This window comes from Zonotrichia albicollis, chromosome 33 (genome assembly GCF_047830755.1).
Source record: "Zonotrichia albicollis isolate bZonAlb1 chromosome 33, bZonAlb1.hap1, whole genome shotgun sequence".
NCBI classification, from domain to species: Eukaryota; Metazoa; Chordata; class Aves; order Passeriformes; family Passerellidae; genus Zonotrichia; species Zonotrichia albicollis.
In genome coordinates, this window is record NC_133851.1 from 3,188,945 (window position 1) to 3,210,960 (window position 22,016).

At 54.2% G+C, this 22,016-nt stretch overlaps 1 protein-coding gene across 1 annotated transcript; it reads right to left on the reverse strand.

Annotated features, from left to right (window-relative positions):
• Window positions 1–1,044: 1,044 nt before the first annotated feature.
• Window positions 1,045–21,536, reverse strand: CSRNP2 (cysteine and serine rich nuclear protein 2). Its single transcript, XM_074530602.1, has 5 exons — window positions 21,388–21,536; window positions 14,943–15,141; window positions 12,708–12,970; window positions 8,812–9,108; window positions 1,045–6,975 (listed from the first exon to the last, which is right to left on the reverse strand). The coding sequence occupies exons 2-5, from the start codon at window positions 15,085–15,087 to the stop codon at window positions 6,292–6,294; spliced, it is 1,389 nt and encodes a 462-aa protein (XP_074386703.1). The 5' UTR covers window positions 15,088–15,141; window positions 21,388–21,536; the 3' UTR covers window positions 1,045–6,291.
• Window positions 21,537–22,016: the final 480 nt, after the last annotated feature.

A 22,016-nucleotide genomic window follows, 5' to 3' on the forward strand; every position in this document is an offset into this window, starting at 1 on the left:
ACCAGCAGGGGCAGATCCATGGAAGCCAGACTGGATCAGATCCAATGGGGGAAAAGGGGAACCCCCCCTGAGCCCAGGGGTTTGGGAAAATGGGGGAAACGTGGGAATTCTGGGGTGAAATCTGGGAATTCTGGAGTGAAATGCGGAAATTCTGGGGTGCAGTGGGATAAATCTGGGAATTCTGGAGTGAAATCTGGGAATTCTGGGGTGAAATGTGGAAATTCTGGGGTGAAATGGGGGAAATGTGGAAATTCTGGGGTGAAATGGGAAAAATCCAGGAATTCTGGGGTGAAACTGGATAAATCTGGGAATTCTGTGGTGAAATGGGAGAAATCTGGGAATTCTGGGGTGAAATCTGGGAATTCTGGGGTGAAATGGGGGAAATGTGGAAATTCTGGGGTGAAATGGGAAAAATTCAGGAATTCTGGGGTGAAATGGAGGAAATCCAGGAATTCTGGAGTGAAACTGGATAAATCTGGGAATTCTAGGGTGAAATGGGGGAAATGTGGGAATTCTGGGGGGTTTGGGGTGCAATGGGATAAATGTGGCATTTCCATGGTTTGGGGTGCAATGGGATAAATCTGGGATTCTGAGGTTTGGGGTGCAATGGGATAAATCTGGGATTTCCATGGTTTGGACTGAAATGGGATAAATCCAGAAATTCTGGCGTGGTTTGGGGTGCAATGGGATAAATGTGGGAATTCCAAAGTTTGGGGTGCAATGGGGTAAATGTGGGATTCTGGTGTAGTTTGGGGTGCAATGGGATAAATGTGGGAATTCTGAGGTTTGGGGTGCAATGGGATAAATCTGGGATTTCCATGGTTTGGGGTGCAATGGGATAAATCCAGAAATTCTGGTGTGGTTTGGGGTGCAAAGGGATAAATCTGGAATTCTGAGGTTTGGGATGCAATGGGATAAATGTGGGATTTCCATGGTTTGGGGTGCAATGGGATAAATGTGGGATTTCCATGGTTTTTGGGGTGCAATGGGGTAAATGTGGGATTTCCATGGTTTGGGGTGCAATGGGGTAAATGTGGCATTTCCGTGGTTTGGGGTGCAATGGGGTAAATGTGGCATTTCCATGGTTTGGGGTGCAATGGGGTAAATGTGGGATTTCCATGGTTTGGGGTGCAATGGGATAAATGTGGCATTTCCATGGTTTTTGGGGTGCAATGGGGTAAATGTGGCATTTCCATGGTTTGGGGAGCCCCAGCTCGGGGGTCCAGGGCAGGATTTGGGGTCCCTGCCCCTCTCAGGGGTAACACCGGATTTGGGGCCGTTCCTGTGGGATTTGGGCACCTCCATTTGGGCTCCTGGGGGGTTTTGGGGGTCACTGAGGCCTCTCCCCACCCCAAATCCCCTCTGAGACCCCCCTGCAGCCCCTCTGGACTCCCCCAGACCCCTTGGAACCCCCCTGAACCCCTCAATGCCCCCTGAGATGTTCTGAACCCCCTCTGAACCCATTCAAGGCCCCTGAATTCCCTTTTAAACCCCCTTTGAGCCCCCAAATAAACCAACTCAAACCCCATCTGAGCCCTTTTAGACTCCTCTGAACCCCCTAAAACCCTTCTTAACCCCCCCTTACACCTCCCTTCAAAAGCCTAAAAATTCCCCTTGATGCCCTCAAACCCCACTGAACTCCCCTGAATGCCCCCAAATTCCTTTTAAAGCTCCATAAACCTCTCTGAACCCCCTTGATCTGCTAAAAACCCCTTTAACTCCCTTTATAAACCCCTTTAGACCCAACTGAACCCCTTTAGCCCCCTTAAACCTCTCTGAACCCCTAAAAACCATAAAAACCCTCTAAACCCCTTTCAACCCCCAAAAAACCCTCAATGGCCCCATAACCCCTAAAAACCCCACTTTAAACCTCCCTGTACACCCCTAAAAACCCCTCTGAGCCCCCTTAAATCCCTTTTTAAACTCTTCTGAACCTCTAAATCCCATAAAAACCCTTCTGAAACCCTTTCAACAACAAAAACCACCCTCAATGCCCCCATAACCCCTAAAACCCCACTCTGAGCCACCTTAAACCCATTTTTAAAGCTCGTGAACCCCTAAATCCCAGAAAAACCCCTCTGAACCCCTTTCAAGTCCATAAGAACCTCCTCAATGACCTCAAAACCCCTAAAAACCCCACTCTGAGCCCCCTTAAATCCCTCAAATTCCTTTTAAAGCTCCTTAAACCCTTCAGAACCCCCTTGATCTCCTAAAAACCCCTTTAACTCCCTTTATAAACCCCTTTAGCCCCCTTAAACCTCTCTGAACCCCTAAAAACCCCTCTGAAACCCTTTCAACCCCAAAAACCCCCTCAATGCCCCCATAACCCCTAAAAACCCCACTCTGAGTCCCCTTAAACCCATTTTTAAACGCTCCTGAACCCCTAAATCCCAGAAAAACCCCTCTGAACCCCTTTCAAGTCCATAAAAACCTCCTCAATGACCTCAAAACCCCTAAAGACCCCACTCTGAGTCCCCTTAAATCCCTCAAATTCCTTTTAAAGATCCTTAAACCCCTCTGAACCCCCTTGATCTGCTAAAAACCCCTTTAACTCCCTTTATAAACCCCTTTAGACCCAACTGACCCCCTTTAGCCCCACTTAAACCTCTCTGAACCCATAAAAACCCCTCTGAAACCCTTTCAACCCCCAAAAAACCCTCAATGGCCCCATAACCCCTAAAAACCCCACTTTAAACCTCCCTGTACACCCCTAAAAACCCCTCTGAGCCCCCTTAAATCCCTTTTTAAACTCTTTTGAACCTCTAAATCCCATAAAAACCCCTCTGAAACCCTTTCAACAACAAAAACCACCCTCAATGCCCCCATAACCCCTAAAACCCCACTCTGAGCCCCCTTAAATCCCTCAAATTCCTTTTAAAGCTCCTTAAACCCTTCAAAACCCCCTTGAGCTCCTAAAAACCCCTTTAACTCCCTTTATAAACCCCTTTAGACCCAACTGAACCCCTTTAGCCCCACTTCAACCTCTCTGAACCCATAAAAACCCCTCTGAAACCCTTTCAACCCCCAAAAAACCCTCAATGGCCCCATAACCCCTAAAAACCCCACTTTAAACCTCCCTGTACACCCCTAAAAACCCCTCTGAGCCCCCTTAAATCCCTTTTTAAACTCTTCTGAACCTCCAAATCCCATAAAAACCCCTCTGAAACCCTTTCAACCCCAAAAACCCCCTCAATGCCCCCATAACCCCTAAAACCCCACTCTGAGCCCCCTTAAACCCATTTTTAAAGGCTCCTGAACCCCTAAATCCCATAAAAACCCCTCTGAACCCCTTTCAAGCCCATAAAAACCTCCTCAATGACCTCAAAACCCCTAAAGACCCCACTCTGAGCCCCCTTAAATCCCTCAAATTCCTTTTAAAGCTCCATAAACCCCTCTGAACCCCCTTGAGCTCCTAAAACCCCTTTATAAACCCCTTTAGACCCAACTGAACCCCTTTAGCCCCCCTTAAACCTCTCTGAACCCATAAAAACCCCTCTGAAACCCTTTCAACCCAAAAAACCCCTCAATGCCCCCATAACCCCACTCTGTACCCCCTAAAATCCCCCCATGGGGCACAGGTGACCCCCAGGAGCACCAGGGGACCCCCAAACCTGGTGAGGGGCAGGGCCCAGAGTGGGAAATGTCCTGGAGAAGCCGATGGTGGAACCAAAAGAATTTGGGGGGCGGGGCAGCAGCTGGGCTGGGGGGTTTGGGAGCCTGGAGAGTGCAGGTGGGCAGGGCCTGGGGGCACAGGGACCACAAGGTGAGCAGGTCCTGGTGAGCAGATGCAGGGCCACAAGTCCCACAAAGTGAGCAGATCCCACAAGGTGAGCAGGTCCCACAAGGTGAGCAGGTCCAGGCACACAAGTCCCACAAGGTGAGCAGGTCCTGGGAGTGCTCAGGTTAGCAGGTCCCACAAGGTGAGCAGGTCCAGGTGAGCAGGTCCTGGTGAGCAGGTCCAGGCACACAGGTCCCACAAGGTGAGCAGGTCCTACAAGGTGAGCAGATCCCACAAAGTGAGCAGATCCAGGTGAGCAGGTCCCACAACATGAGCAGGTCCCACAAGGTGAGCAGGTCCCACAAGGTGAGCAGGTCCAGAGGCACAGATCCCACAAGGTGTGAGCAGATCCAGATGAGCAGGTCCCACAGTCTGTAGGGTCCAGGTGAGCAGGTCCTACAAGGTGAGGAGGTCCAGGTGAGCAGATCCAGGGACACAGATCCAGGTGAGCAGGTCCCACAAGGTATGAGCAGGTCCTGGTGAGCAGGTCCCACAACATGAGCAGGTCCTGGGAATGCTCAGGTGAGCAGATCCCACAGTCTGTAGGGTCCAGGTGAGCAGATCCAGGGGCACAGGTCCCACAACATGAGCAGGTCCTGGGGGTGCTCAGGTGAGCAGATCCAGGTGAGGAGGTCCCATAACATGAGCAGGTTCAGGTGAGCAGATCCAGGGACACAGATCCAGGTGAGCAAGTCCTGGGAGCGCTCAAGTGAGTAAATCCAGGTGAGCAGATCCCACAGGATGAGCAGATCCAGGTGAGCAGATCCAGCAGTCTGCAGGGTTCAGGTGAGCAGATCCCACAAGATGAGCAGATCCAGGGACACAGATCCAGCTGAGCAGGTCCTGGGAGTGCTCAAGTGAGTAAATCCAGGTGAGCAGATCCCACAACATGAGCAAGTCCAGGTGAGCATACCCAGGTGAGCAGATCCCACAAGATGAGCAGATCCAGGTGAGCAGATCCAGCAGTCTGTAGGGTTCAGGTGAGCAGATCAGGGACACAGATCCAGGTGAGCAGATCCAGCAGTCTGCAGGGTTCAGGTGAGCAGATCCCACAAGATGAGCAGATCAGGGACACAGATCCAGGTGAGCAGATCCCGCAGGCTGCAGGGTCCAGGTGAACACAATGCAGTTTTGGGGCACAGTCCCAAGCAGGTGAGCAGATCCCAGAATTCAGGAGCGTCCAGGTGAGCCAATCCCCAGGTCAGAGCAGGCAGAGCAGGCAGCCCCACCCCACATCCCAAATTCCCCTCTCCTGCCCCTCCCCGGGCTGAAGGCAAAAGAGAGGGAAAAGCCCCAGAAATGAGAAGTTTCACCCCAAGACAGAGCCCAGGAAGGTCTGGAGCACAGGTGGGTGTCCCGTGAATCCCAGCCCAAGGAAGGGCTGGAAGCACCAGGTGAGGCTGGGGAATCCACACCTGGAGAACCTGAATCCATCCCAGTCTGATGCCAGGGGAGATGCCCGGAGCCAGAGGGAGCACAGGTGAGCAGGAGCAGCTGAGGAGGGAGCTGCAGGTGCTCTGGGAATTCAGGAACAGCAGGAGCTGCACACCTGGGCACACCTGAGGGCTCTGCTGGCACCATGGGATGGATCCTGGGCTGGAGGCAGGAACAGTTCTTTGGGAAACAGAGCCAGGTGAGGTCACCTGCATGGATGGATGGCTGGAGCTCACCTGGGATGGGCAGGAGCCAGGTGAGAGCTCAGGGGTCAGGCAGGAGCAGGTGCCACTGCATCCATGGCACACCTGGGCACACCTGCAGGGCTCTGCAGGAGCACCTGGGCACCCAGAGCCCACCTGCAGCGGGCCAGGACCACAGGTAGGGACAGGGACACTCCTGCACCCTCACATCCCAAATGTGGTCCCTGCAGGGGCAGCTCCAACCCCTCAGCAGCTGCTGGAGGCACCTCCCAGCACGGAATGAACGTTCCAGAAGGTTCCCACAGGTACAGGTGAGCAGTTCCAGGTGATGGAGGAGCCAACGAGGAGGTGAAGTTGGTTCAACCCCCCAGAATTTGCAGGTGAGTTTGGGGACTCCAGCCTTGAGTCTCTTGTGCCAGTTCCAGGTGTTTCCCAGCTGCAGGTGAGTGGGAGCATCACCTGCACGAGGTGGCCCAGGTGAAACATTCATTAAACAAACAGCAATGAGGGAAAAACTGATTTTCCCTTAAAAACAAGGAAAGTGGAGGCAGCCAGGGGGACAGAGCTGCTGTGGGATCCAGGAGGCTCCAGCTCAGGTGAGTCCTGGCACAGGTGAGCTCTGCCAGGTGGGATGGAGAGCAGGAGGGATCCCAGAGGCTGCAGCTCAGGTGAGTCCTGGCACAGGTGAGCTCTGCCAGGTGGGATGGAGAGCAGGAGGGATCCCAGAGGCTGCAGCTCAGGTGAGTCCTGGTGACCCCAACCAGGTGAGAGAAGGACTCTCACCTGGGCCAGGCGAATCCTCTGTCCAGAGCAGCCCCCACCAATTAAATAATCAATCCATGGAATAAATAATGGAGCCACAGGGCCTGAGGCCGCTCATATGGGCAGGTGGGGCTGCTCCAGGTGCTCTGGGAGGTTTTGGGGCGCTCCCTCCTTGCTCGCAGGGACAGGTGGGACCCCCAGCTCCTTCCCGGGGGGGCTGGAGGCCGGAGCTGGGGGCTCCACGTGCCCACTGCCTCCCTTGGCAGGTGCCCGAGGCTCCAGCTGGCACAGGAGCCCGGGGGCATCGGGCAGGTAGGGCTGGGAGCCCCCCTGGCCCTGGGGGTAGCACAGCACAGGGGACTCCAGCGGGAACTGGGCGGGGATGAGGAGGGTGGAGCCGAGCCCGGGGCACGGGGCAGCCTTCACCTGCCAGGGGTCATCCAGGGGCTCCCCCAGCACGCAGAGCCCGCCCCCCTCTCCCCCAGAGCCGCTTCCAGAGTCTTCCTCAGCCTTCAGCCTCTCCAGCTCCTCGGCCGTCTGCAGGTGCAGCACCGCCCGCTCGTTCTCGGCCAGGTACTCCTGGAAGTCCTGAGTCTCGGGGGGCTGGGGGGGCGGCCAGCTGGGGCCCGCAGCTCCTTCCTCCTCCTCCTCCTCGCCCTGGCGCCGGCTCTCCAGCTCCAGCTTCATCAGCGTGTGCAGGAAGTGCGTGCGCACCCGCAGCGGGTTGAACTCGATGCGCCCGGCCACGTTCCCACAGCCGTCCCGCGAGCACCCGCAGGGGAACGAGGTGCGATCCACCTGGGGACAGGGACAATGACAGGGACAGCTGAGAGCCTGCAGGGTCCAAATCCCACCCCAATGACAGGTGAGAGCCTGCAGGGACCCTGCCAGCCTGACCCCACCCCAAACATCCCAGGAACAGCCACATGGGAACGAGGTGTGATCCACCTGGGGACAGGGATGGGGACAGGTGAGAGCCTGCAGGGTCCAAATCCCACCCCAATGATGGGTGAGACCCTGCAGGAGCCCTTCCACCCTAAATCCCAGCCCAAACATCCCTGGAGCAGCCACATGGGAACAAGGTGCAATCCACCTGGGGACAGGGACAGGTGAGAGCCTGCAGGGTCCAAATGCCACCCCAAAACATCCTGGTGGGGCTTTGTCTTGGGAGCAGCCACATAGGAACAATGTACGATCCACCTGGGGACAGGGACAGGTGAGACCCTGCAGGAGCCCTCCCAGCCTGAATCCCACCCCAGACTTCATGGTGGGGCTTTATCCCAGGAGCAGCTGCATGGGAATGACGTGAGATCCACCTGGGGACAGGGACAGGTGAGACCCTGCAGCGTCCAAATCCCACCCCAATGGTAGGGCTGGGACCCTGCAGGAGCCCTCCAGGGTCTAAATCCCACCCCAAAACATTCTGGTGGGGCTTTGTCCCAGGAGCAGCTGCACAGGAATGAGGTGCCACCCACCTGGGGACAATGACGGGGACAGGGTGAGACCCTGCAGCGTCCAAATCCCACCCCAAGGACAGGGCTGGGACCCTGCAGGAGCCCTCCCAGCCTGGATCCCACCCCAGACATCGTGGTGGGGCTTCATCCCAGCCAGGTGTCTCCATTAGGAGGACGTGAACAGGTGGAAGATCCCACAGGATCCCCCCAGAGCCTGAATCCCACCCCAAACATGGTGGTGAGGTGTTATCCCAGCCAGGTGTCTCCACAGGGAGGATGTGAACAGGTGGAGGATCCCACAGGATCCCATCTGGATTCCACCCTCCATTCCCCCAGAGCCTGAATCCCACCCCAGAGTGACCCCAGATCCCACCTGGAGAGCAGGAATTTGGGGTGGGGAGGAGTTTATGCATTCCAGGTATGGCCCAAACACACCTGGAGCTGCTCCTGGAGGAACCAGAGCTCTCCAGGTGCCCCAGCTGGCACCCTCTGCGCCCCCAAGGAGCAAGGACAGGGCACAGTGGGTGTGCCCCGAGGCCCACCTGTGCCCCCTTATCCCAGCTCACCTGGCACTGGATGCCCTCACCTGGCACACAAAGACCAGCCTTGGCCCCCTCCCTGGTCTCTCCTGGCACTGGATGCCCTCACCTGGCACACAATGACCACTCCAGCCCCTCCACGTCTCATCTGGCACTGGATGCCCTCACCTGGCACTGGATGCCATCACCTGGCACACAATGACCACCCTGGCCCCTCTGTGTGTCTCACCTGGCACTGGATGCCCGCCTGGCTGCAGGCACAGGTGTGCGGCTCGGAGGTGAGGCGGCAGTGGCACCCGCACTGCTCCTGGGTCTGGGTGCCCTCCCCTGGCACACAATGACCAGCCTGACCCCTCCCATGTCTCACCTGGCACTGGATGCCCGCCTGGCACTGGATGCTCTCACCTGGCACTGGATGCCCACCTGGCACCCCCACGTCTCACCTGGCACCGGATGCCCTCACCTGGCACACAATGACCACCCCAGACCCCTCCCATGTCTCACCTGGCACTGGATGCCCTCACCTGGCACACAATGACCACCCTGGCCCCTCTGTGTGTCTCACCTGGCACTGAATGCCCACCTGGCACCCCCATGTCTCACCTGGCACTGGATGCCCGCCTGGCACCCCCATGTCTCACCTGGCACTGGATGCCCGCCTGGCTGCAGGCGCAGGTGCGCGGCTCGCAGGTGAGGCGGCAGTGGCACCCGCACTGCTCGCGGGACAGGCGCAGCGCCCGCAGCTCCTGGCGCTCCTCGGCGTCGATCCGGCGCACGCCCGAGGCGCGCAGCAGCGCCCGGCGCCGCTTGGTGGGCAGCGGCTGCAGGTAGAAATAATCGCCCACCTCCACCTGCCCCACGTCCAGGTCATCGTCCGACACGTCGGCCAGGGTCAGCCCCGCGGCCTCGGCCGACGGCACCGTCCCGTTCTGGGTCAGCTGGGAGGGAGAAGGGTTGAAAATCTGAACGAGATCAGCACAAAATCACCCCCAAAATTACATTAATTCACCATTTTGTGGTAGATAGGGACAGGCAATCAGAATGTGACAGAAAGCGGCACGATTCCTTTTCCCGTGGTCCCCTGAGATAAGAGATCACCCTAAGAATGTAACCAGGAATGCAGCCCCCTAACGATAGCAATGCTGGTAACTTTCCACTCCTTACTAACCATAGCTGGTACTGCAGACCCCTCTGATGCAGAGAAGCCCCTTAGACTATAAAACCCCACGAGATGAGACAATAAAGGCCTTTGACCGTCTGCCACATCGGTATCTGCGTGCTCTTTGGCCCGAGCGACCCTGGAGAGTTTAAGTCACCGTGCTGCTCCTCAAAACCAGGTTGCCTTGCCTTGTATCAAAAAGCAACACCATTTTCACTCTACTTCCCTTCAAAATTTTAAATTACCCCGTCATTACTCCCTGCAAATGCTCAGAATTTCCTTCCAAACTTTTGGAAAGGCACTGCCAGATTGACCCCAGAACCCCTGATCACCCCCAGGTGCCACCCAGGTGTTTCCCACACTGATTTTCCCCTGTACCTCCCAAGATCCCCCAAAGTGTTTCCCACCTGGATTCCCCCCAGTTTGCTCCTCTTCCAACCTCACCCAGGCATTTTTCACTTCCCCCCCCAAGGGCTTTCCCACCTGCCCACCACCAAACCCACCCAGCCATTCCCCACCTGGATTCTGCTCTCCCTCCCCAGGTATTCTCCACCCAGACACCCTCTGTCACCCCAAATCCCCTCCAGGTGCTCTCCACCTGGGTCCCCCACTGCTGCTCCTCCAGCTATTTCCCACTGGCATTCTGCCCTCCTTCTCCAGCTAACTCCCACCTGGATCCCCCATCCCTCCCCAGCTATTTCCCACCTGTCTTCTGCCCTCCATCTCCAGGTATTTCCCACCTGGATTCTGTCCTTCCACTCCAGGTATTTCTCACCTGGATTGCCCCTCTCTCCCTCCCTCCCCAGCTATTTCCCACCTGGATTCTGCTCTCCCTCCTCAGGTATTCTCCACCCAGACACCCTCTGTCACCCCAAATCCCCTCCAGGTGTTCTCCACCTGGGTCCCCCACTGCTGCTCCTCCAGATATTTCCCACCTGGATTCCACCTTCCCTCCCCAGCTATTTCCCACTTGGATTCTGCCCTCCATCTCCAGGTGTTTCCCACCTGGATTCTCCCCTCCCTCCCTAAGTATTCCCCATCTGGATACCCCTCCCTCTCCAGGTATCCCCCACCTAGATTCCCTCTCCCTCCCTCTCCAGCTATTTCTCACCTGTATTCCACCCTCCTTCTCCAAGTATTCCCCACCTGGATTCCCCCTCCTTCTCCAGGTATCTCCCACCTGGATTTCCTCTCCCTTCTCCCCCAGGTATTTCTCACCTGCATTCCACCCTCCCTCCCCAGGTATTCCCCACCTAGCTTCCCCCTCCCTCCCTAGGTATTTCTCACCTGGATTCCACCCTCCCTTTCCAGCTATTCCCCACCTGGATTCTGCCTTCCCTCCCCAAGTATTCCCCACCCGGATTCCCCTTCTCTCCCAGCTATTCTCCACCTGAATTCCCTCTCACTCCCTAGGTATTCCCCACCTGGATCCCCCTCTGTCCCCAGGTATTTCCCGCCTGGATTCCCCTTCCCTGTCTCCCTCCCCAGCTCTTTCCCACCTGAATTCCACCCTCTCTCCCCAAGTATTCCCCACCTGGATTCCCCCTCCCTCTCCAGGTATTTCCCACACGGATCTCCCTCTCCCCCCCCCAAGTATTCCCCACCTGGATTCCATCCTCCCTCTTCAAGTATTTCCCACCTGGATTTTGTCCTTCCACTCCAGGTATTTCTCACCTAGATTCTCCTTATCCCCTCCCCAGGTATCTCCCACTTGGATTCCCCCTCTCTCCCTCCCTCACCCCCAGCTATTTCCCACCTGAATTCCACCCTCTCTCCCCAAGTATTTCCCACCTGGATTTCACCCTCCCTCCCTCTCCATGTATTCCCCACCTGGATTCCTCTTCCCTGTCTCCCTCCCTCCCCAAGTATTCCCCACCCGGATTCCCCTTCTCTCCCAGCTATTCTCCACCTGAATTCCCGCTCACTCCCTAGGTATTCCCCACCTGAATCCCCCTCTGTCCCCAGCTATTTCCCACCTGGATTCTTCCCTCCTTCTCCAAGTATTCCCCACCTGGATTTCCCCTCCCCCTCCAGGTATTTCCCACACGGATCTCCCTCCCCCCCCAAGTATTTCCCACCTGGATTCCCCCCATCCCTCCCCAGGTATTTCCCACCTGGATTCCCCTTCCCTGTCTCCCTCTCTCCCTCCCCAGCTCTTTCCCACCTGAAAACCACCCTCTCTCCCCAAGTATTCCCCACCTGGATTCCCCCTCCCTCTCCAGTTATCTCCCACTTGGATTCCCCCTCTCTCCCTCCCTCACCCCCAGCTATTCTCCACCTGAATTCCCTCTCACTCCCTAGGTATTCCCCACCTGGATCCCCCTCTGTCCCCAGGTATTTCCCGCCTGGATTCCCCTTCCCTGTCTCCCTCCCCAGCTACTTCCCACCTGGATTCCCCCTCCCTCTCCAGGTATTTCCCACACGGATCTCCCTCCCCCCCCCCAAGTATTCCCCACCTGGATTCCATCCTCCCTCTTCAAGTATTTCCTACCTGGATTTTGTCCTTCCACTCCAGGTATTTCTCACCTAGATTCTCCCCATCCCCTCCCCAGCTCTTTCCCACCTGAATTCCACCCTCTCTCCCCAAGTATTTCCCACCTGGATTTCGCCCTCCCTCCCTCCCCAAGTATTCCCCACCTGGATTCTCCTTCTCTCCCAGCTATTCTCCACCTGGATCCCCCTCACTCCCTAGGTATTCCCCACCTGGATTCCCCTTCCCTGTCTCCCTCTCTCTCTCCCCAGCTCTTTCCCACATGAATTCCCCTCTCTCTCCCCAAGTATTCCCCACTTGGATTCCCCCTCTCTCCCTCCCTCACCCCCAGCTATTCTCCACCTGAATTCCCCCTCACTCCCTGGGTATTCCCCACCTGGATCCCCCTCTGTCCCCAGGTATTTCCCGCCTGGATTCCCCTTCCCTGCCTCCCTCCCCAGCTCTTTCCCACCTGAATTCCACCCTCTCTCCCCAAGTATTCCCCACCTGGATTCCATCCTCCCTCTTCAAGTATTTCCTACCTGGATTTTGTCCTTCCACTCCAGGTATTTCTTACCTAGATTCTCCCCATCCCCTCCCCAGCTATTCCCCACCTGAATTCCACCCTCTCTCCCCAAGTATTTCCCACCTGGATTTCACCCTCCCTCCCTCCCCAAGTATTCCCCACCCGGATTCCCCTTCTCTCCCAGCTATTCTCCACCTGAATTCCCCCTCACTCCCCAAGTATTTCCCACCTGGATTCCCCTTCCCTGTCTCCCTCTCTCTCTCCCCAGCTATTTCCCACATGAATTCCCCTCTCCCTCCCCAAGTATTTCCCACCTGGATTTCACCCTCCCCATGTGTTCCCCACCTGGATTCCCAGGCCATCCCTCCCCGTTCCCCCTCACCTCTCTCCTCCTGGCGCGCAGTTTCTCCCGCCGCAGGTGCTGCCGCAGGTGCTGCCGGTGGCTCACCTGGCGCAGGTGAGCGAACTGGCTGAGGCTGTACCTGCGGGCGCGGTGGTGCCGCGGGGCCATGCCCAGGGAGCTGCCCCCGGCGCTGGGCACGCAGGTGAAGCCCTGGCGCCGGGCAAAGTAATAAACGGTGACCTGGGCAAAGCGCACGCGCTTCCCGCCCCGGCGCGCCCGGGAGCGCCGCAGGATGGACGGGGCTGCGGGCACAGAGGGGCCACAATGAAAACACACCCCCAAAATGACACAAAATCCACCCATTTTCCCTCTATTATTTAAAATTACCCTGTAATTCCCCAATGCAAAAGGTCAGAATTCCGCTCCAGGTCACCCCATTAAAACTCCCTCAAAATCCCTCCCCAGCACCTCTAAAATTTCCCAAAATTCAAAGGAAATTCATGCTGGGCAAAGCACTGCAGGATGGACAGGGCTGCGGGCACAGAGGGGCCACAATGAAAATACACCCCCAAAATTACACGAAATTCACCCATTTTCCCTCCAAAATTTAAAATTACCCTGTAATTCCCCAATGCAAAATGTCAGAATTCCGCTCCAGGTTCCCTACAAATTCACCCCATTAAAACTCCCTCAAAATCCCTCCCCAGCACATCTAAAATTTCCCAGAATTTAAAGGAAAGCATGCAGGATGGACGGGGCTGCGGGCACAGAGGGGCCACAATGAAAACACACCCCCAAAATGACACAAAATTCACCCCTTTTCCCTCCAAAATTTAAAATTACCCTGTAATTCCCCAATGCAAAAGGTCAGAATTCCGCTCCAGGTTCCCTACAAACTCACCCCATCAAAACTCCCTCAAAATCCCTCCCCAGCACCGCTAAAATTTCCCAAAATTCAAAGGAAATTCATGCTGGGCAAAGCACTGCAGGATGGATGGGGCTGCGGGCACAGAGGGGCCACAATGAAAGCACACCCCCAAAATTACACAAAATTCACCCCTTTTCCCTCCATTTCCCTCCAAAATTTAAAATTACCCTGTAATTCCCCAGTGCAAAAGGTCAGAATTCCGCTCCAGGTTCCCTACAAACTCACCCCATTAAAACTCCCTCAAAATCCCTCCCCAGCACCTCTAAAATTTCCCAAAATTCAAAGGAAATTCGTGCTGGGCAAAGTGCCACAGGCTGGATGGGGCTGCGGGCATAGCGCGGGTCAGAGCTGGCCAGCACAACATCACCCCCAAAATTATACAAAATTCACCCATTTTCCCTCCATTTCCCTCCAAAATTTAAAAATCCCCTTTATTTCTCCTTAATTCTTCCACTGTATGTGCTCAGAATTTCCTTCCAAACTCACCCAGTCAAAATTCCCTCAAAATCCCTCCCCAGCTCCTCTTAAATTTCCCAAAATTCAAAAGAAATTCATGCTGGGCAAAGTGCCACAGGATGGACGGGGCTGCGGGCACAGCACGGGTCAACACAAGATCACCCCCAAAATTACATTAAATTCATGCATTTTCCCTCTATTTCCCTCCAAAATTTAAAATTACCCTCTAATTCCCCCCTGCAAATGCTCAGAATTCCCCTCCAGGTTCCCCCAAAAATCCTTCCTCAACTTCTCCAAAGTTTCCCAATTTTCAAAGGAAATTCGAGTGCCATGAACTACCCAAATAATTCCCCATGAATGCCCCAATTCCCCAAACTTTCAAAAAATCCAAGAAATTCCCCAGGCCCCCAAAAAGTAAAAAAGTTCTTCTGAATTTCCCTGAAATATAAAAAAAAAAATCTCAGGGTTGTTCCTCAAATTCTAAAGACTCATCAGAAATAAAAAAAAAAAAAAAAAAAAAAAAAAATTCACCAATTTAAAAAAAAATCCCCAAAATTAAAAACCCCAAATTCCCTGAAATTAAAAATCCCCAAATTCCCCAAAATTAAAAATCCCCAAATTCCCCAAAATTAAAAATTTCCAAACCCAATTAAAAATCCCCAAACCCAAAATTACTATTTTGTAAAACTGAAAACCCAAAAGTTCTCCACCCAAAAATTGCTACGAAATCCCCCCACAATTCCAATAAATCCCACACCATTCCCTACCACTCTCCAAAAAAATCCCCCACACCACCCAAATTCCCGAAACCCATTAAAAAAAACCCTAGAATTCCCAAAAATAAATGAAAAATTCTCCCGGAACCCCGCCCACAGCCGGCCCCGGCTCACGGGCGGCGCTGCCGGTGCTGCCGCCGCTGTCGCAGCTGTCGCCGCTGTCGCTCGTGGCGATCTCGTCGTCCGAGGCGACCGATCCCGATCCCGGTCCCGCATCCTCCTGTTTGCGCTTGATCCCGGCGCTCGGGAGCGCGGCCATCGGGGCTCGGCTCGCATGGAGAGCCCGGCGGGGACCGGACGGGCCCGGAGCGGCCTGCGGAGGGAGAGCGGCGGGACGCGGTGGGTCAGGGCCCGGTAAATCCCCGGGTAAATCCCCCGGTCCATCTGCGGGTCCAGCCCTGGTGTTTGTGTTTCAGGAGTCATGGCTGGCTCGGGATGGGCAGGAGATGCTCGGGGTTCTCCGAGGGTTCTGCTCTGCCCATCGCGGAGAATTGCCGGGCCCACGGGAGCTCCCTCCCCGTGCCGGCCCATGAGGGGGATGTCCACACAAACATTCACCCCAGCTTCTCCACACGGGAATCTCCACACAAACACTCACCCCAGCTTCTCCACACGGGAATCTCCACACAAACACTCACCCCAGCTTCTCCACACAAATATTCACCCCAGCTTTTCCACACTAACATTCACCTCAGCTTCTCCACATGGGAATCTCCACACAAACGCTCACCCCAACTCCCAGACCCGGGATCTCCACACAAACATTCACCCCAGCTTCTCCACACGGGAATCTCCACACTAACATTCACCCCAGCTTCTCCACACAAACATTCACCCCAGCTTCTCCACACAAATATTCACCTCAGCTTCTCCACACAAATATTCACCCCAGCTTTTCCACACAAACATTCACCTCAGCTTCTCCACACAAACATTCACCCCAGCTTCTCCACACGGGAATCTCCACACAAACGCTCAACCCAACTTCCAGACCCGGGATCTCCACACAAACATTCACCCCAGCTTCTCCACACAAACATTCACCCCAGCTTCTCCACACAAACATTCACCCCAGCTTCTCCACACTAACATTCACCTCAGCTTCTCCACACTAACATTCACCTCAGCTTTTCCACATGGGAATCTCCACACAAACATTCACCCCAGCTTTTCCACACGGGAATCTCCACACAAACACTCACCCCAGCTTCTCCACACGGGAATCTCCACACAAACATTCACCTCAGCTTTTCCACGCAAACATTCACCCCAGCTTCTCCACACGGGATCTCCACACAAACATTCACCCCAATTTCTCCACACAAATATTCACCCCAGCTTCTCCACACAAACCTTCACCCCCAGCTTCTCCACACAAATATTCACCCCCAGCTTCTCCACACAAACCTTCACCCCCAGCTTCTCCACACAAACCTTCACCTCAGCTTCTCCACACGGGAATCTCCACACAAACATTCACCCCAGCTTTTCCACACGGGAATCTCCACACAAACGCTCACCCCAACTTCCAGACCTGGGATCTCCACACAAACACTCACCCCAGCTTCAGCTTCTCCACACAAACACTCACCCCAGCTTCTCCACACGGCAATCTCCACACAAACATTCACCCCAGCTTCTCCACACAGACATTCACCTCAGCTTCTCCACACGGGAATCTCCACACAAATATTCACCCCAGCTTTTCCACACGGGATCTCCACACAAACACTCACCCCAGCTTCTCCACACGAACATTCACCCCAGCTTCTCCACACAAACATTCACCCCAGCTTCTCCACACGAACATTCACCCCAGCTTCTCCACACAAACATTCACCCCAGCTTCTCCACACAAACATTCACCCCAGCTTCTCCACACAAACATTCACCCCAGCTTCTCCACACGAACATTCACCCCAGCTTCTCCACACAAACATTCACCCCAGCTTCTCCACACAAACACTCACCCCAGCTTCTCCACACAAACATTCACCCCAGCTTCTCCACACAAACATTCACCCCAGCTTCTCCACACAAATATTCACCTCAGCTTCTCCACACAAATATTCACCCCAGCTTCTCCACACGGGAATCTCCACACAAATATTCACCCCAGCTTTTCCACACGGGATCTCCACACAAACACTCACCCCGGTTCCTCCATCCCAGCTTCTCCACACGGGATTGATTTGGGATGGAATTAATCCCAAACCAAAGGAAAAGTGAGTTTTTCGTTGTTTTTTTTTTTTTTTTTTTTTTGGAAAGGCACTGCCAGATTCACCCCTAGAACATCCCAATCACCACTTAAAATCCCCTATAGATCTCCACACAACCATTCACCTCAGCTTCAAGAATTCCTGTGTGCATTCCCATTCAGGATTGATTTGGGATGGAATTCCCCCAAAATCAAAGACAAACTGATTTTTGTTGGGTTTTTTTTTTGTAAAGGCACTGCCAGATCCACCCCTGGAATATCCTGATCACCCCTTAAAATCCCCTAAAGATCTCCACACAAATATTCCACCCAGGTTCCTCCATCCCAGCTTCTCCATTCAGGATTGATTTGGGATGGAATTCACTCAAAGGAAAAGCTTTGATTTTCACCCAAAAAATGAGATTTGGGATTGATTTGGGGTGGAATTCACCCCAAACCTAAGGAAAAGTGATTTTTGTTGGGTTTTTTTTTGGAAAGGCACTGCCAGATTCACTCCAAACCAAAGCAAAAGCTTTGGTTTTCACCCAAAAAATGAGATTTGGGATTGATTTGGGGTGGAATTCACCCCAAACCAAAGGAAAAGCGATTTTTTGTTGGGGGGTTTTTTTCCAGATTCAGCCCTGGAACATCCAGATCACTCCTAAAATCCCCTAAAGTTCAGAAAAACCATCAAATGCTCCAACAATTCCCAGCCCATCACAGGTTGGGAACAATCCTCTCTGGGATTTTCCTGCCCCACACCCCCTAACCCCAAAAAACTCGAAAAAAATCCCAAATAACCCATGGCCATATCTGAAATTTGGGGAAATTTCCAGCTCTGGGTTGGAAAAGGGAATTTTTGGACCTGATTCCCATTGGGAAAGTTCCAGGATGAATTTGGGAGCCCTTTTGGGGTTGGGTTTTGGGTGGGATTTGTCGATCTGGATCCTTCCCTGTCCCTTCCAGAAGGGAACGTTGGGGTCCCACAGGAAAAACAGAAATTCCCAACCCAAGCACCAGTTCAGGGTGAAATCCTGTTTTTTGGGGTTTTTTTGGGAGGAAAAGTGGGGAATGCTGGTGGGAGAGGGGGGAAAGAGGAAGGAACTGATCAATCCAAATCCCAGGAGGAGCAGAGGTGGAAAACATCACCCCCCAACTTTTCCAGCTGCCTAAAATTGCTGAAAATCCTCAAATCATTCCCTAAAACTGAATTTCCATAGAAAATCAGAGCTGCAGTCTGGGTGGGATCCCACCTGATGGATCTGGCAGGATGGGGTTCTCATTCCTCACATAAAAACCCAAATTATTCCAAATTATCCTTTCTATGATGTAAAAAAACCCCTGGAAGAGTCAGAATAAATGAGGAAAAAAAACCAAACAAATGAAAATATTAAGGTTCCATTTTTACACATTTTTAAATTGGGAGGAATTTGAAATTAGGAAGAAAAGATGGGTTCAAAAGCTGAGAAACTGGGAAATTTTAATGATTAAACCTCACCAAAAGGAGTTAAATTTAAAATATAATTTTTTTTCCCATGTTCTGGAATCACTTTAGGAGCAGGGAAGGGATCAGGAGAGTTTGGGATTCCTGGAACACAGGAGCTGATCCAAGCAGGGTTGGACAAGCTGGGACCACCAGGAATTGTCATCCCACCTGGCCAGGTGAGCACCAAACCCTTTTATTTCCAGCTATCCCAAGAAATTGGGAATTATTTTCTGATTTTCCAACCCTCTGAGCATCCTGTGTGTTCTGGGATGGCTCCCAAATCCCCCATGGATCAGGGAGATCCTCAAGAATTCCTGCTTGCACTCCCAAAATTATATAAAATTTATAAAATTTCCAGCACCCATTCTTCTGCTCAGGACAACAAGATTTCCATAAAAATCCATATAAGATTCCCATAAAAATCCATAGAACATTCCCATAAAAATCCATAGAACATTCCCATAAAAATCCATAGAAAATTCCCAAAAAAATCCATATAAGAGTCCCATAAAAATCCATAGAAGATTCCCATAAAAATCTATATAAAATTCCCATAAAAATCCATAGAAGATTCCCATAAAAATCCAAATAAGATTCCCATAAAAATCCATAGAAAATTCCCATAAAAATCCAGAGCCAAAAAATGGATTCTCTGGATGGATTTGAGGGATCCAGGATATTCCAGGGTGAAATTGGGAATGATCCATGAGCAGCTCTGGTGGAACCCACCCAGAAAGGCTCTGGGAACACCAATGAATCCAATCCAGGTGTTGTTCCAGCCAAAAATTGGGATTTTTGGGATGATCACCAGGAAGATTTGAGCAGTCTGGATCTGTAAGGAATGGGTGAAGTTTCCCAATGTTTTCCCCAAGAAATGGATTTCCCATGGATCTGAGCCCATCCCAGGTCACTGCTGACATTCCCAGCTCTGGCTTTTAGGATGAAATATGGGAAATTTGGGTTCCTCAAGGAAATCAGCTCCCACAGAGCTTCCAGCATTTCTGCAAGCAGCATCCCAAGGAGGATCCATATGGGGTGAGGAAGGAAAATTGGATTCAAATCCTGAGGGAGGAGCCACGAGAATGGGGAATTTCAGGGATTAAACCTCACCAAAAGGAGTTAAATTAAATATATAATTTTTTTCCCCATGTTCTGGAATCATTTTAGGAGCAGGGAAGGGATCAGGAGAGTTTGGGATTCCTGGAGCTGATCTGGGAGGGCCAAGTGTCCCCAGGTGTTGGGGGACAGAAAGGTGACCCCCAAAAACCCCTCCTTGGGCCCTGTGTCCATCACTGGAACTCGGAGATCCAGGGGGGTCCATCAACACCTGGATCCAGAGGCCCAGGAGGGGAAGGGGACCCCCAAAAGTGCTCCATGAGTACCTGGGGGGGATGGAAAAGGTGATCCCACAAAACTCCCTGGGGCTGCAGCCAAGGGATGGAGGTGGAGGAGAGCCCAGAGCAGCCCTAGACAGGTGAGGGGGGGCAGCAGGAGCCCTTCCCAGGTGTCTCACCTGTCCCAGGGTCACCTGGGACCCCCAAAATCACCTTGGGGGGGAAGGTGAGGCCTGGAGAGGAACACCAGAACAGCCCCTCCCCCACCTCTGGGGACACCTAACCCTCCCAGGTGTCACCTCCCCATCATCATCATCATCACCAGCAGCATCCTGAGGACCCCCCAACACAACCCCAGTGCCCCCATGAGGTCCCCAAGGGCACCCTGAGCACCTCCAGTGCCTCTCCATGGTACACAGAGGGGACACCTCACCTGGCAGGACCCCCCAAAAGCCCCTCCCCAAATATAACGGGTGGCTGTAAGGATCCCCCACACCCTCTATAGGCACCCCAGCCCCCATAGGCACCCCCAGATGTTTCCAGCAGGGGCAGCCCCACATTTCATACAGCCCCCCCATTTCCCATGGATCCCCAGTATCAGGGACCTCCCTCACCCCCCATACCCTCTAGAGGCTCCCATCTCCTACAGACTCTTGTATAAGGCTCCCCCATATCCCCTAGAGCCCTCCCACATCCCCTACAAGCTCCCCAGCTGTAGGGCACCCCCTTGTCCTCCAGCTCTGAGCCTCTCCCCACACATCCCCCATGGCTCCCCCTGCCCTACAGCCCCCCATCCATAACACCCCCACATCCCCTGTGGCTGCCCCAGCTCTGAAGCCCCCAGACCCCTTCACCCCCATCCCTGATAGCGCTGGAATGGCCCCCAGCCCCTACAGCCCCCCCATTCCTCAGTACACCCGAATTCCTTGGAACCCCCCCTCCCTCACAGCCCTCAGGGCTCCCATATCCCTTGGAACCCCAAATTCCTCATAGTCCCCCATCCTCTACAGCCTCCCCACCCCTTGGAACCCCAAATCCCTCACAGCCCCCTCCCCCCACCGCAATCCCCCACAGCCCCCCATTCCTTGGAACCCCCAGTCCCTCACAGCCCACCCCCCATCCCCTACAGCTCCTCAGTCCCTCAGAGACTCCCATATCCTCTGGTACCCCCAATCCCTCACAGCCCCCCAATCCATTTGAACTCCAAATCCCTCACAGCCTCCCCATCTCTCAGAATCCCCCACTGCTCACAGCCTCCATAACCATTGGAACCCCAGATTTCTCACAGCCCTCCATCCCCTACAGCCCCCCATCCCTTGGAATACCAAATCCCTCACAGTCCCCCCATCCCTTGGAATCCCAAATCCCTCACAGTCCCCATATCTCCTGGACCTCCCATCCCTCACAGCCCCCCCCATCCCTTGGAACGCTCAATCCCTCCTAGCCCCCCCCATCCCTCAGAGCCCTCCCCGCCCCCCGCAGGCGGGGCCGCCCCCCCACGCTCCCTCCAGCCCTGCCGCTGCCGCCGTTCCCCGCACTCACCGGTGCCCGAGGGGGGTTTTGGGGGCCGGTTAGGGGCGGGGGGCGCTGGGGGGGCCCCGGGGCCGCTCCCGGGGGGGTCCGGGGCCGCTCCCGCCCCGCCGCGCGCGCCGACAACAATGGGGCCGCGGCCGCTGCGCCGCCGCTTTTATACCTCCCCGCATCACGTGATCCCCGCGCCGCCGCTGCGCCGCCGCGAGGCACTGTGGGAAAGCGAGTTCCCTGGGGACTCTCCGCAGGGCCGCGCTGGCGCAGGGTGTGATGGGAAATGGAGTCCGGAAGTGCGGAAGATGGAGGGCTGAGGGAGATCGTGGGCTCAGGAAGGGTTTGGGGTAGAAAGGACCTCAAAGATCGTCCTGTGCCACCCGTGCCATGGCAGGGACACCTCCCTGTGCCCCAGGGTGTTCTAAACCCTGCCCAGCCTGGCCTAGGGCACTGCCGGGGACTGGGCACCCACAGCTCCCAGGGAAATCCATCCCAGGGCCTGCCCGCCCTCGCAGCCAGGAATCCCTGCCCACTGTCAAAACCCAAATCACTTGGTTTTAAAATGTTAAACGTTTAATGGTAATAAAATGGTTTTAAAAATAGTCTCAAAATTTGAGTAATAGAAATTTGGACAACTGAGATTAGGA